Source organism: Anas platyrhynchos, chromosome 1 (assembly GCF_047663525.1).
Source record: "Anas platyrhynchos isolate ZD024472 breed Pekin duck chromosome 1, IASCAAS_PekinDuck_T2T, whole genome shotgun sequence".
Lineage (NCBI taxonomy): Eukaryota > Metazoa > Chordata > Aves > Anseriformes > Anatidae > Anas > Anas platyrhynchos.
In genome coordinates, this window is record NC_092587.1 from 203,338,177 (window position 1) to 203,354,326 (window position 16,150).

The window sequence follows — 16,150 nt, forward strand, 5'->3', positions numbered from 1 at the left end:
TTGTTTTAGGCCTGAAATGAACCTAATGAAAAACAGAATTTTTGGTCCAATACCCTTTTTTTTTTTTTTTCCCCTGGCTTAATAGCACCATATTCCTGCTTTGTCTCCCAGCCTTTCCCAGAAGCATCACCAGGAGCTACTATTTTAATTCTTTGCCTTAGTAAGAATTCACAGAGTTTTCTTGGAAAGGGATCCTGAAGTGCAGGTTTATGTGGAGGAACTTTGGATTAGAGCAGTGAGGACTGCGTACCTTCTTTGCAGCTTTTTCAGTAAGTGTGTGGTCTTCACTTTGACCTCTGTGGAAGCACAGCACTTGTCCTGCAGCACAGGGACTCTCTCTGCCTCTCACTGCGTGCAGAACATCGTGAACAGCTCTCTGCCCTCTCTGCCACGACAATTACAGCTACAGCCCAGTGCTAGGACAAGAGGCAATGAGTACAAACTGCAACACAGGAGGTTCTGTCTGAGCATGGGCAGAAATGTCTGGGCTGGGCGGGTGCCGGAGCCCTGGCACAGGCTGCCCATAGAGGGGCTGGGGGCTCCTCCTTGGGGATCTCCAGCAGCCGCCTGGATGTGGGGCTGGGACCCCTGCTCGGGGTGGCCCTGCTGGAGCAGGGCTGGCACAACAAGGACCCACAGCTGCCCGACACCACCAGCTGCTCTGTGAGTCTACAGTTCTGAACTTTGTTTGGGATCTGTTTGGGATCACCTGAGCACATTAAATTGGTTTGTAGACTGGTTTGTCAATCCTGCAGTAAAAAAGAAAGGAGTTAAGAACCTGTCCGGACACAGTCCTGGGTAATGTGCTCCAGGGAACTCCATCTGAGCAGGGAGGTTGGGCAATATGGTCCCCAGATGTCCCTTCCAACCTCAGTGATTCTGTGATATCTGAGCACATACAACTTTCCTACTCTTACAGCTGGCATTGCAAGAACACCCAATGGCCCAAAACAAAATCTAGGTCCTGCTGTTTTGCTGGCTTTGCAGGCACACAAGGAGAAGCAGCTCATGCCTGAAAAAGCCTGCAGAATAAATAGCCAGAAATGCCCAAAGTGACTCTGGAAGATGCAGGAAGGGTCTGACCTTTCACTGCTCTGTGCCAGGCACAGGGCATGTGGAGGATTCAAGTGCTTTCCCAGGGTAGCATGAGGTGCAGAGAGACATTTAGGGGTCCTACAAGCTGTCACACCCACTGCACAGCACTGTGCACAGGTGCTGGCACAGGGTGCACTCCTTTAGCTTGGTTCCATGCCCAAATTCTTCTGCTATATAAGCACATTAACTCAGCAGGATCATCATCACTCCGCTACAGCTATTCTGCCTCCTCTTCTGCAGCAACCTCACTCTTTCTTGGTGGCTTACCCTTCTGTTTTCAACTCCAGAGCCACAGGGCTAGCTCACAGAAGGAAACTGCTATGGAAAATAACCTTTCTCCTTAATCAGATCCCTTCAGAGAGTCCATCTGAGAAGAGCCTTTTAGCACTAAGTTGCCTTGATCTCTCTTCTTAGCTGAAGACAGAGAATGATCTTCTGAACCATGATGCTTAGATGTTGAAGGGAGACAGTTGGCTTTGTTTGAAATCGTTCACTAGAAAAAAAAATCTTCCTAGATTAAGGGATATTGGCTAGAAAACGCCAAACAGCAGTCACTACAAAACAGCCTCTATACCATTTTAGAGATGGAAGCATCCAACCCTACTGGGGATGAAAAGTAGGATCAGGAGGAAGTTGTCCCAGTAAGGGTAAGAGGCTAAGCAAGTTCATTAGTTTTAATGTAGCACAGAAATCCTGAGCCAACACTAATTGTAACCAAAATAGGAACAGGTAATGATCTCTTTATTCAGGCCACATTCCTCTCATCTGAAATTTCATCCCCAGAGAGTTTATGGCTAGATGACTTGGATCCTCACTGCAGTATAGCTTTGGCACCCCTTTGTCATGCTCCAGAGGTCTGCAACCTCATGTTTTCCTTGGACTGTATTTACTCAGGCAGACTGCATTTCTTTCCAAGAGAAGCATAAAATATCAGGGCCTCAAAGTTCTCCTTCACTCCAGCTTTTATCTCTAGGTGCCTATGGGTTGAGACATCTTCCATCGCTTCGACACAGCAGCCTTGTCTATGAGCTTTCTCAGTGAGATTGCCTTACCTTCAGGCAGGTTCCAGAAATTAAGCCCAGGGTTCATGCCACTTCCACTTAGGCATCTGAGTTAGTTAGGATCACCCAATGCTCCTTGTCTAATCAATGAAGAGAAAAAAGACAGTCCAACAGAACCTGACGACAAGGTTTGCTGGGCAGGTCCCAAAGCATGACACCGATCATGAGCCGAAATTTTGCATTTTTTGGTCTTTTGGCTGTAAGACCGTCCTGCAAAATAATTGCATAAATGGTATTCCCTGAGGCAGGTGAAAAAGTCTTGCAATGTCCCGCGTATATTAACTCTTCCCTGCTAGGGTAAAAGGACTAGAAAGGGTGCTTTGCTTTGGCCAAGCTTATCCCGAACGGTTTTGCAAGGCAGTGTAAACCTCTTTGTTAGCATAAAGCTTAGGGAAAGCAATTTCTACAAAGCCCACCGTTTGGTGTTCAAATATAGGAAAATGGACCTGTTAGGAGATTTGCATGTAATCTTCCGCAGAGAACTTTATACTTTATATGGGGTGTGTTGGATCAGATGGAGCATTAGTGTCAGATTGAGAGAGGCCATTTCACGGGCAGCTCATCAGCCTTCCTACCGATTACATTATTCTTTTACAAGTAGAGTTTGAGTAAAGCTGCGTGAGCTTTTCTAATGGTGATCCATAATTAGGGGCTTGTGCTGTCCTTAAAACTTCAGATGATGTGAACTACTTGCGTAAATATTTCACAAGAAGCGATATAAATATTCCACGGTGATTAGGATTGTTTATGCTGGCACTATCAGAAGAGAGTCTCTTTCTTGATCCATATTTCTTTGATTTTGAAAGAGATACAAGTGTTCTCCCATATATTTGGAAATTAAATTACCTGTTTTTGCTTTTGAATAACAGCACAATCTCAGCCTTGGAGTATGATATTCAGAAAATTGTGTAGCTAACTTACACAATCTGTTTCAACTGTTGTGCCTACAAATGAGCAAGCTGAGTATCCGGCTCAGGCAATTGCCCATGTAATTTTCTGAAAATCTGCCGTATTATTTTCTTGTGTTGGCAAAAAATTATAAGTGCTGCTGTGCTGCTCCAGAGCACCTCAAGCCCCGGAGGAACTGCATTTCAGAAGGGAACAATTTCCTCCCTGCTCCTCTCCATCTTGCTCAATGGATAATTGTTTTCTGCTGTTTTGGGTCGGGTTAATAACCTCAGGAGCTGGCAGAAAGCAGATCTGAGGTCTGGGCTATTTTTTGTCCCTTTCCACTTTCTGCTTCATTTGGGGAATAACTGCAAAAGGCCCAAATGTTCAGTCCATAATCTGGGCTGGGACGGAGGCAGATAACACAGGCATATGGTTGGAGTGCTTTTATATGGCCCATCATCACATCACCTCTCACATTCTAGATGATTTCCACCCAGAGGAAGGTCTGCCTTGTCCGAAAAAAGGATGTTTCTGAGTTCCCATTGACGGTGACTTTGTGAGCTCCTTGATAGAAATTATCCTATCCTTGCACACGGATAAGGAGAACTATTGCATCTCTTCACCACAAAGGGGAGGAAAAAAAAAAAAAACACAACTGGGGAAGGGTAACACAAATCACCCACAAGGCATAACATATGTTCTTCATACTCCATTTCAGTCCAAGTGAATTTATTCATTTCTTCTTAACCTTGCATGGCCCTTTTTCCCAGTATGCCAGTCTTCATACAGGGCATGTGATTATTTCTCATTTTCAAGGCCCAACTACTCATTTCTTAATTTTGGTGACATGGCAGCTGCCCAGGTTTTTCTTGTTAAGATGATATTCATTTGTCCCCTTTATTTCATTTATTTTCCCCTCTGGCTTCATAGCTATAAATCAAATACACAAAATTAAATTAAATAAAATAAACATAAGTGCAGGTGGAAATTCAGGAAATATAAATAACTAAGAGTCATTTTCCAAGGCTGCTTTTTTAATCAATTCTAAACACAAGATATATATTCCCCATTGAACTAACAATGTTGTGACCACCTATTGTTAAAGAACGGCAATAAATCTGCGCAACAATTTCTTACTCCTATGATTCACTGACATATTTTGCCAGACAGCTAGTTCAGATTGCTCTTCTTCCAGCGGTGTTTTATGGTGTCCACAGGAAAGGCGTGATATGCTACCAGGAGAAAGGCAAGAGTGATGCTTGTCCCTTAGGAAAATCCTTTCTTCTAAAGGAGCTTGGCTCCTGGCTGCTAAGAAAGCAGTCTTTTACCGTGTGATCATCGGGGGCTAGTCTTTAAATAATATGTTCCCCTCGCTTTGGAAAGCCAAGTGGCAGATGTTCTCCTGCTCTTCTCCTCAACTCCAAAGCCCTGAAATGTTACAGGAGTAAATCCCTCTCAGATGAGCTGCCAGGGATGCCCCGATGCCTGCCACCTTTCACACACCAAGACCTCAGCCCTGCTGTTCTCCTTCATGCTGGTGGGGCTTTAATCAATCGGATGCAGTGCGGGGATGAAATTAAATTGCCCGAGTTTTAGATTTATTTATTAATTAACTGCTTTTGTCAGACAGAGGTACCTATGCGTTTCCGTTGTGTAAGCAGGTCATGGTTTTCACCGTCTCAAGACTAGCTACAGTTTTAATATAGATCAATAAGATTTAGTTTGGATGTCAATAAGGATCACTCAGAACCACTGTGCGAGGAGAAGGGGAGACAAAAACAGAAGAGCATCTGTTTACACTCCTTCTTTTGACAGGATAATAAACCCAGCCAGCACACTACTTCGCTGCATTTATACAGCCTTCCTGTGAACTCTCAAAGCATACCAGTGCCACAAGTCTTTAAGGCCAGAGCTGTGTTGTGATGTACTTTTATTTTTATTTTTTTATGGTGCATGAATTGTCTCTGTAATTAAGGCTTAGCAGTACCACTCCTATTTTAAGGTTGCATAAAGCTCAGCTTTTTCAGCAGTGTGATATAAAGCAAAAGTTCTTCCCTGATAACTATTGTAGTTGTCATACGGAGCTAATTGTGACCACAGTACTTCTGCCCCCCTTCCCCTATCTCTCCTTTGTGGTGGGAATCACTGATTTTAAATATTTTCAGTGTTGCAAGCAGATTTTTTTTTTCTCAGTGGTTAGAGATGGTATGCAGATACAGGAAATAACAGCATTTTGAAGAAAATTATTTCACATCTATGAGCCTCAGTTTCCTTATCTGTAGGAAGTGTAAGTTTGCTCCCCAGACAATCCAATTTTATCAGCCTATCTGATTAAAGATCCCAGTATTTCACGGCTTATGTCCTCAGTGCTTGCAAAGCTCTTCAAGATTCCTGGTTGAAGCTTGATAGAAGATACTCTGGGGGAAGAAAAAAAAAAAAAAAAAAGTGGATATTAATGATTTATTGATTGCAGATAATACCACTCTGGGTATACTGACCACTATTAAATCCCATTGCCTTGTTATATCTGTTCCATGAGAAGTCAACATTTGTATATCCACACTTTTCTAACCCTTTTGGGACAAATTGTAAACATATGAGTGTATTCCCTAGTAGATAATCTTTGAAACAATGCACTGTCCTTCGTTTAAAATGATCTCCCTGAGTGTTCTGTATTCCTGGCAGCCTTTTTGTTCACATGAGTGTGAATACACCCGTTTTAAATCAGCTCTTGATCTCTCAAGGCCAAAACCTGCAAATGACAGAGTAACTCGAGAAACACACGGTATTCTGAAATATTACAGCCAAATGTGCAGCGTAAACTGAAGGCATGTTTATTGTTTGTCTTACTTTCTCCTAACTATTTAGAGTCTGCTCTGGTCTGTCTCTTCCCCAAATTTAAAGCGGTTGCCTAAAATTTGCGGAGTTCCGCAGTGAAGCTGAGAAACACATTCTTTGTGTTAACCTAGTTCCGAAGTTTGTGTTTCCTAAGCACTTTCATAAATCTACAAGGGGCTGTAACGTATCTTCCCCTGATATTTTTAATCTTAATCTGAAATACTGGCACACAGATAAAATAGAAGTTTATGTTCTGCTTTCCTCTGAATTTGGGCAAGCAACGTATCACTCATACGGAGACGTTGAACTTTTATATTATTCCTGCCTCAAGTCCAAAGAACATAATTTCGACTGTTCACTGCAAGCGGATATACAGGATTGTTACAAATTGATGCCAAGGGGCCCATACTTGGAATCCGTTTTGTTTTTCTTTGAGTTAGTTTCCAAATTGCAAGGGTGTGCATAATGAATGTGTTATCTAGTCCTTCTGTTTTGTATTTTTGAAGGAGAGACAGCACATACTGCAAAGTGACTTGGCCTACTTGCTCAGGTTCCATAGCAACCCAGTATTGCTGTGAATTCATTTTGTACTAATCAATTAGAAATTTTGCTCTGGCAGCTGGAATGAAAGTTTATGGGCCGAATCCTGCTTGTTTTACTTGGATCTGCAGTTGCAGTAAATTCAATGAGAGACTTTCTTCGAAGGATACGGACTTGTATCTTTTGTCTCTCTCTTGGTTTATTTTTCCTGAAAAGGTCAGATTTAATTTTTGGCTTTAGCAGAGGAAAGGAGGCAATTCTCTTAAAGGATCCACAACTTAAGACAGCTTTTTCTTACAAACATAGCTACTGACATGCTAAAAAGGAAGGTATTGCTTTGCTTCCTCTGCATTTTAACTGGATGCTGTCAGTTGCCACACCTTCCATCCAGAAGCTTGTGAAATCTCCAGTTGCATCCACCCCAAAATTGTGTGTCCAAGAAGGAATTTTTTGGGGCATGTGGTTGTATGCACCAGTGCCCTTCACAGCAGTACAGCCCTTCCTTTCTCATTGCCAAAATTACAACGTTTGGACATGTTGAGAAGTCCATGCCAAAACCCCAACTTGCAACCACCTGGAAATGGTAGATGGTTTCTGATGTGAGCTGACATAGGTACTAATATTTTGCTTTTAGGGTCACAGTTCCAAATTCAGCTCATTCTGTTGCTTGTCTTTGTGTCTGGACTACAGGTTTCATGTGCAGATACCCCAGTCATGCTATCTAAAACACAGGGAGAACATTAGGGATCTCCTTTCATTTACCACATTTTTATTTTTATTTTTTGGTCATAGTTAGTCTTACCATTAACCTCCTTTTTATTTTTTTTTTTTTCACTAGATTTCGGGTAAATGAGTCAGAGGCTTGAAATAATGTTTAAAATCTAGATTGTTTCTCAGTGGCTGGAAAAATGTGCCCTCCAGTTACAAAGAACTGCATGGGACTATGGGATGAGATAGGCTGAGCAATTTCTTTCCGTTTTACTCATCTTCACACCAGAATGCAGGCTCTGACTATGCAGCATCAGAAATACGTATCATCAGCACAACAAATCAAAGACATGATTTAAACTTTATAATATGTCAGGGCTCATCAAAACTCCTTCGTGACTAGAGGATGATGCAGAGTAGATTTGGCTTCTTCAGGAGCACGTCAGAGCTAGAGCTGTATCTCCAGAGCTGTTTGCATGTTAGGGTTTGTGACATGGCAAAGCAGAGGTGTGTGGGATGGAGTATGATATAATCTCACCCGTGTATGAAGATTGCCTTGCCCAAAGGAGCACATAAAAGAAATTAGTCTCTGCATTTACTTGAATCCAGAACTGGAAGCAGCACCTGTCTTTTTCATGGGGTCATGACAGTAGTCTCTTGCTATCTGCATTTCTGTAGATTTCTTCCTTTTATTGTCTGATGATTTTTCAGGAATTTCCTTCTGCAATCCCCTTAAGGGTGTGCTGTCACCCTGTTTCAGAGGCAAACAGCTGAGGCTGAAGTGGGCTAGACACAGGATGTTGAGGCACTGATGGTGCCTGAATTGCTACTCAGAGCCTAATAGTTGGGCTTTCTTCTGCTCCCATCCACTAAGCATCTCCACGGTACCTTGGAGAATTTGCATGTAGTCCCTTTTTCTGCTGTCTCTCTCCAGCTCCTACCTATAGTTAACAGGAAGGTGACAACCTTGGTATGCTCTGAGTGTAGTCCCATGTTCTCTCTGGCTCCCAGGCTTTTCCCCCAACACTACAATTTCTGCTCTGATAACAATTTTCACTTTATAAGATCTGCATATGCCAGGGAGGTAGCACCCAAGAGCTCATCAGGAGAAAAACTGATGACCAAGGTGGAAGGAAACTTAGCAGAACCAGCTTTGGGGGATTTAAATGTTAAACCCGCTTCATTGTTTTGGGTTTGTGTTTGCTTTTCTAAAGCATTCATGTCGTGTTTAGTCAAAAATACTGCATGGCTATGTTGTGTGCTATGTTATGTTCAAAATGAGATGTTTTATATTTATTTTTTTCTTTTTACATTTTCTTGTGTTGTTATTCTTTTATGGATTTTGCATGATAACATTTCAGTATATGGGAAAATGTGTGAAATTACTCATAATTGTTTTCATATCAAATGTATCAAGGGGAAATACTTGTGTTTAAATGCATTGTCCTGTATTTTAACCTGTTACATGTCTGTGTTCATATCCCCCTGTATTTACTGATGTACTGCAAATACCTGACCTCCACATTTCCCCAATAGTTTTTTTTTTTTCACAAGCTCGGGGTTTCTGATTTCCCAGTTGATCTGGGAAATCCAAAATCTGATTGGAATAAGACCCTGATACCACTAATTACTTACAGTATGTTTTTTCAAATTGGATCTACTTAATCTCCGTGTACCCGATCCAATTTCCTTCAAGTCACTAGAAGCTCGTCCTTCGGCGGATGCAGCTTTATGTAAAATGTTATCTAAAAACCTAATTTGCCACATGTCTAGTAATTTAATCCACAAAACGAACCTGCACTGAGTTTTTCAGGGTGATGGTTCACTGACACGCTTCAATGCCACACAGCCATGCCTGGCTCTGTCCTCCACCCTCGTGAGGTGGTTTTCAGGCTGTTTGCCTTATAAACTCGATACAGGCATGCTTAAAGACAATCCCTGAGGAGAGTTGACTGTTTTCAGGTAAAACCTGAAAAAAAAATTACCTCATAAAACATGAGGCAAAACTTTCCCTTCAGAACCACGCAGCCTGGTGTCAATACACAGCTGCGCTGGCAGCGCCCACATTGCGGCGAGAAGCATACCTGCCACCAGACCCCCAAAACCCTAAAAAATGATGGATATTACTTTTAAGGGGCTTCTAGACCACGGGACAGCGGCAGCCCCCTCAGCGCGACAGCTAACACGAGTCGGCCGCCCTCCAGCGGGCCAGGGGGCCGCTCGCCGTGCCCGCGCTCAACTTTTTTTTCCACATTTGTCTGTTCGTGTGCGTCTCTCTGTGCCTGTGCTTTGCCGTTGACTCCCTTTATTATCATCATTTTCTCTCTCTCTCTCTCTGTGTCTGTGTGTGTTTGTGGCCCGCAGGTCCCCCCTTGCCTTGTTCGTCCGCCTCCTCCACCCCCCCTGAGCACTCCCCTTCTCCCCCTCCCTCGCCGCCCGCCAATGAAGGCCCCGGGCTGTTGCGGGGCAACGGCGCGGCCCAGCCGGCCGCGGACTCTGACTCTGAGGAAGAGTTTATCCCAAATTCCTTCTTAGTTAAAAGTGGCTCTGGAAACCTCTGTGTCGCCGCCAACGGTGAGTGACTTCTCTCTACCTACTTGATTTCCTCGGCCGACGGCCACCCGCGGGGGGCTGGAGGGCAGCCGGCGCGCGTCTTCGCCCATCGGCTGGGGTTCGGTGGTGGTATTTTATTTTATTTTTTGCAGAAATGATAGCATCGTGTGGGAGGAAAGGGGGTAAAACGTTAATAAAGCACCTCGGAAAGCATGCAAAGTGTTGCGTTGGAAGCGTCCTTGCTGTGTGGCTGAGGTGAGGGAAGAGCTTGGTACCTAGGCAGAGAGCAGAAACTTCAAGTGCATTGAAGGCTGGAGCTCCCTCCCTTTCTTTTTTTCCATTTTTTTCATTTTTTTTACCCCCTTCTCTGCCACCCCTGCTGTCTGTGAGGGCGGCAGTGCTGAGGCAGAGTGCCCTTTGGCCTGTCAGAAACCTGTCCCCAAGGGGATGCAGGAGGGAATGCCGAAACGCCAGAGCGGCTTTCGACTCCCGGTGAGCTGTGACAGCGGCATCTGCGCCTTGCTCTCAGTCTCAGAGCCTACAGGAGGCTTTCCACAGCCACATCCCCTCTAAGAAGTGCTGAGAGATGCCTCCGGTAAGTATTTGAGGTGGCAGCACGGCCCCTGCGATGCTCCGAGACTCCCCAGATGGGAGCTGAGGGTGCTCAGCACCGCCGGGAAGCGACCGTGCTGCTCCAGCGAGTTGCAAGAAGAGGAATGAGATTCACAGCTCCCTGCCGCAAGACAATGAGTCATAAACAGCGAGGTAACGCTCATTGGCAAAGAAATGTGAGATTTCATCAAAGGTAGTGTAACCTGACGAAGCGCAGATTACAGCAGTGGAATAGCCGTGGCCACTCAGGCCGCTGCCATCCCGCTTGAGTGATAATTACTCACGGGTCTGATTTATGACGAAGGAGAAGGCATTCAAAGATATCTTGAAAGAGAGAAAGAAAGGTGAGAGAGAGGTTTACTGCAGCTGGCAACAGCTTAACTCCATTTATGTTAAGCTTCTAAGAAGGTTTCCTACTATGCTGTTATCTCCAAGTAAGGAGAGAAAGTTTGACATTTAATTTGTCCCCCTTCACCACCACCCCTTTCCCAGCTTCCCTCTTCTTTTCTTTTGTTGCATTTGTTATGGTAAAAACAAACTTTCCCTTCAAGGCTTTTCAAAGGAGAAGGTTATCTCCTCTGAATTGTCATCCTAAGGAGAGTAGGGGGAAATACAGTGTCGTATTCATTCAGGAAACTGCTTAAAATTCATATCCTCTATTCAGCTTTCCCCCTCCCCTCCCACCCTGCAGCACACACACACATACATCTGACTCCTTGCAGTTGCAGCACATTTAAATCTGAAATCATGTAGATGACACTCTTGTTGGAAGTGAAGCCAAACCCACACTCATGCTTCAACATCATAACGTGTGTTCTTTCTCTTTGTTCATTTAGGGAATATATATGTACACATACACGCATGCCCTCCAGGTGAAAGGAGGGGAGAAAAAGAAAGCAAGTGAAATTAAAGACCTTAATCTCTTCTTTTACTAATTAGCTGAACAACAGAAAAAGCATTGTTCGGAGTCCGTGGTGGGTTGACGACAGTATTGTATTATTGATGTACTGGTGAGCTTAGTTGGAGTTCAGGCTTTTCAGCTGCCTGCTTATTTATCCTCCTCCTTTTTTTCCTCGGTGCTTTTTGCATCAGCTTGTAGACATACTACTTTCCCTGAGGCTTCTTTTTGTGTGGGATTCAGCAGGTTGGCAATAAATATGTCCCACACAAAGACAGGGTGTCTGGGGTCTCATTTGCGTGGTTGTTTTACTTGTTCAATAATCAGAAGCGAAGGTAATGCCAGCACACTGGTGACGTGGTAGGATCAGCTCAGCATCAGGAGAAAAACAAAGATGACTTCTTATGCCACCTGTCAGCCCATAATCTGAGAGTTCACAGGAATGAGAAGCACAGACCATACAAGCCCATCATGGCTAAAGCCAGATAGATACTCTCCTGACCTCTGTAAATAGATTTAATTGCTTTAGTTCCTTAACGTTCTGTTTCTATGAGGCTTAGTCAGCTTAAACTTTAAATGATAAAGGCAGCTCTTTATGTTCCTTAAATGGTGAAAATTAGGAAAAGCTTATTTTGTTTAGGACTAAGTTTAATACAGTTAGAGCACTCATTCTAGGAGAATAGTAGCTGTCTCAACAGCAGGACAGCCTGAGAATGCTGTCCAAAGGATTTGTGTTGCACTTTTTAATTGATTGTGGGTAGGTTTTCCTTCCACAGCTGTGTAAACTCAGCCTTAGAGAAGTCCATCCAAAGTAAGTAACACCCAGGGAGCAGCGCTGCTGTTACAAATCCCCATGTAAATTGCAAATATAATGCACATGGAACATAAGAAACATGCTACTTTTTGAAGATACAGTAGGCTATTTTTTATCTAAGTTTCTTTGATTCCAGAAAGGTAATAATGTCCGTAACATTATTTCTGTGCTCGCAGGAAAATGTCCAAGTAAACATTCAGATAAAGGATGGAACAATCTAATCAGTAGATAAAAATGCAGGCGTCTTTTAGGTCTTTTTAATTTTGTATTGGATGGATTACAAGCCTTTTTTATACTTTTAAGGGAAAAGTAAAAGTCATTTGGAACACAAAAAATCCCCAATTCTTATTATATTTATATCGACAGGTGCTTAAATATAAGAAAACAAAAGTAAAAAAAAAAAAAAGTAAACTTTTAAGACTTGTATCTTTTCACTTATTTATTTATTTATTTATTTATTTATATCTGCTCCAGAATATTTTGTTGTTGTTGTTTTACCTGAAATTTTACAAAGTAACTAGGATGTGAATGTCTCTATTTCAGGGTATTTCCTTTCATAAACCTTCAAATGGAAAGCCTGATGTGGGGATTCACTATTTGAAAAGTAGGCTGCCTTAGGGTGTCTTGGTGGGCATTCAAACTTGCTAATTAGTTTTTAAGGTTTTTTATCAATCCACTATATGTGTATACTGGTGTCTAGGTATGTATGTGTATGACTGATGACAGAAGGCATCCAATCCTTGCTCTGATTGTTTCTATGAAAGTAAAAAGTGCCCTGTAGGGTAAGAACAGCAGTCCATGTAGCCTCCAACAGCACCACTGGGAGGAGAAGTGCAGAGGGGTTCCTGGAGGATGCTGACTGGCTGGGAATGGTCAAACTCCAGCCAAAGAGAGGGATCTAAAGGGTAATGATTGGCTGGAAAACAGCATTTCATCTCCATTTGAACCAGTAAAAAAGATGAAAACTAATCCCTAAAAACCCAGTGTGTTTAGGGAATGGTGTTTAGGAAAAGCACGTCAGCCTGGCCACTGCTGTCCACGTCCTGCATCACCGCAGCTGTGTTCCCAGGGATGTTAGCGGGTACATCACCACTCAGCACACCTCTGAGGTGGGGACACGGCAACAATCCCCACGGAGAGATGATGTGCAGAGTGACGAAGAACAGATTTTGAAAAATAGATGACATCTGTGGAGAGCTGACATCTACATTCCTTTGAGAACGCTGACCGTGCCGCCTCGCAGTCAGAGCCGAGGTGCACGGCCTCTTCCAGCTCTTGCATCAGTGAGCAGCCATTCGATGCAAAGTGTGCTTTTGTCATTCTGGGGGGTCTGCTGTGTTTCCCTTGTCACTCGTAGCAGGCAGGCAGGGAGGCTGCGTGTAGGCATTTGCAATGACCTCCACAGCTGGGAGCCAGAAAATCCCAAATCACCTCTCTTTTGGGGCATCTTAATATTCTCGCATGGAATTTCAGAGGCCAGGGCATGGGTTTTATTTAATTCTAGCAGAAGCAAGGAGATAGTAGGAATTAAGGTTGGAAAAGAGCTCCCACATCATCTCATCCAACCGTCCCCCAGCCACCAGTAGCACCCACTAAACCATGTCCCTAAATTTGCCTTGGTAGTGGAGAGGAGGGAAATGGCACACACATAAACATTCCTGGGTCAGATCCTAGGAGATGAGTGTGAATGTCATAGGATCCCTGATTTCAGTGCAAAATAGACCCAGTCAGGACCACTTTGTCCCCCAGAAGACAAAAAAAACAAACCCACAACACGCTGTTTGTGTTTATGGGGTCTACACGAGCAAGCTGTGGCTAACAGAAGCTGCGGTCAGGGAGCTAGTGCAGATTCATGTGCTGCCTTTACCAATTTGTCTTTGTTCAGAGTGCTGGATTGAAGCAGGAGGTTTCCCCACAATCTTTCTTCTTATTCCTAACTGAACTGACCCAGTCTAGACCTTCTGATTTGTAAGCTGTGTACTGTTTTCTGCTTAGGATTTTTTTTTTATCTTTAATGATCAGCCTTGAGCTGTTGAAGACGATCATCATTTCTAATTTACCTCCCATTCCCGTCCTTCTGAAAGAACTTTCCACCTCTTTATTAAATGATGTGGCCCAGATTTATGAGACAAATCCTTCCCAGAAACGCTGTTGAGGACTACTATAGCCTTACTCATGTTCTCTCAAACAGATAAGTTTGGTAGAAATTGTGGGTTCCTGACACTTTACAGTGCCTAACTGACCAGATTATCTACTGCTACTGCTGCTGTGGCTGAATTCCTTTGGTATCTAAAAGGAGGTAATCCTAGAGAAATACAGGGCAGTTTCTGCCCAGATGAACAGAGGGGTTTTAATCAATCTATGCATGGGCTCAATGTTTATTTTGTTAGTACCCTTGATGCATTTGGGGCTGCACAGTTCATACGTGCAGGCCAATCCTGCCGCAGGGTTAGGTGCTCACAGCACTGGGATGGAAGAGACAGCCGCAGAGAAATCAGACTGCAGCAGGGAGCCCCAAAGACACAGCGTATTAAAGCATTCGTAAGAAAGAATGGTGTCATGTAAGGCTGCTTAGAAGTGGAGAATTTTCAAGGATCTGACTGAGGACAGCAAAAGAACCTTTGATAATGTAATCTTAATAATTGATTATTTCTTCATCTAATAATTAATATTAAATCCCAGTTTAATTCAATTTTCTTTTATCTGAGCAGGTTTTTTTGCCCGCAAAGGTTTGTGGATGGATGGTCTGTTCTCTGGCTGTGTCTCGTCCTTGAGCACTGCTTTCTGATGCTTCTTTATTTACTACTCAAATAAACATGCTAAGTAAGACTAGTAATTAATCTCTGCATCCTTTATCAGAGATTTGCAGAGCCCATTAACAGCCAGTGTTACTCATAATGGTAATTCATAATTACAGAAGGGAAACTGAGGAATAAGAAGATATAACCAATCATTTTCCAAACATCATTTAGGAAAGGAAAAATCGTCTTTGGATTATTGTGTTTCCTACCCAAACTTCTTTAAGGCCCCCTCCAAACATTTCAGAAGTTCAGGGAAAGCATCTTAAGGAGAAGAATAGTTCAAAAAGATGTTGCGGTTAGCAAGTTTTAAAATGTTCAGGAAAAATAAAAACGTGTTGGGGAGAGGGTGGTAAAAAGGTGGTAGGAGCGGAGCTTGGAAAAAAAAGACATTTGAAAACCTGTTTATCATATTTTTTCACTGAATTTATCCTCTAATTCGGGAACAGTAAACATTCAAAGTTCAGCCTGAAACACCGTGACCTAAATATCTGCCTTTTAATTTTAATTAGATAACTAAGCACTAATAAACATATTAATCATAAGCTTTCAGTTTAGTAAGAGGCATCTCAGGCCATCCAGGTCCAAGCCATCCTTAGGAGACACCTCGTTTTCCAGCCATCGTGGATAGATTTGTGGCTGCCTATGAGCCCGAGAAGTTCATTTGGATGAATCTGGCCATTTGGGCTGGTCATCAGCATGATTTCCTCCTGACTTCGCTGAAGCCATCCCCAGATTCCCTGAGATACTTGAAAAACTGCGCACAAATCCTTCCTCCAAATGTGTCTCCGTGGCAGAGCTGACAACAAGGTTCAGGGTTTGAATTCCCAAGCATCAGCCATTGCCTGTTAGACCCTGGAAGATCAAGGAAGACGTTGTGCTGGGCAGCTGGGAGGAGGATCAGATCATGAATTATTCCTGCTCCTATTCACTGTGCGTCGGAGCCGTCCCGGTGAGTTTTTGTTCCTCCCGTTTCGCTCTTGCTGCCAGGAGGAAAGATAAGAAGGACTTCAGCCTGTGAGCTGCAGATCTTTCAGAGGACATGGAGCTCCACGAGTGCTTTGCCCTCGCCTGGGCTCTTGCCCCATGACTTCTCTTTGCATCCCGAGGGTGTTTGTTTAACCTGGCAGCTCTTTACCTTCAGGATGAGCCAAAGGTGAGAAGCAAATCATTTGCCGTAGGACCAGATTCGTAGCGCTGCTTATCGGTGGGAGGCATTTGGGTTAGATTCCTAGCATAACGAGGGTCAAATCCTGACCCAGCCAAAATCCTCTGGGCTCAAACAGGGGGAGGTTTGGTCAAGAGTGGATAATCTGAATACACAAGAAAGGCAGGGTTGTTG

General features: G+C 43.4%; 1 protein-coding gene across 17 annotated transcripts in view; it reads left to right on the top strand.

The window, feature by feature from the left end:
• TENM4 (teneurin transmembrane protein 4) overlaps window positions 1–16,150 on the top strand; it is a 1,639,674-nt gene that overhangs the window by 1,377,921 nt on the left and 245,603 nt on the right. For 14 of the 17 annotated variants that reach the window (XM_072032862.1, XM_072032864.1, XM_072032863.1 and 11 more), the window contains one exon: window positions 9,498–9,707. The exons of the other annotated variants lie outside the window; for them this stretch is intronic. In XM_072032862.1, coding sequence (XP_071888963.1) covers window positions 9,498–9,707 — 210 coding nt within the window. The remainder of the gene's footprint in view (window positions 1–9,497; window positions 9,708–16,150) is intronic. 17 annotated transcript variants of the gene reach the window in all.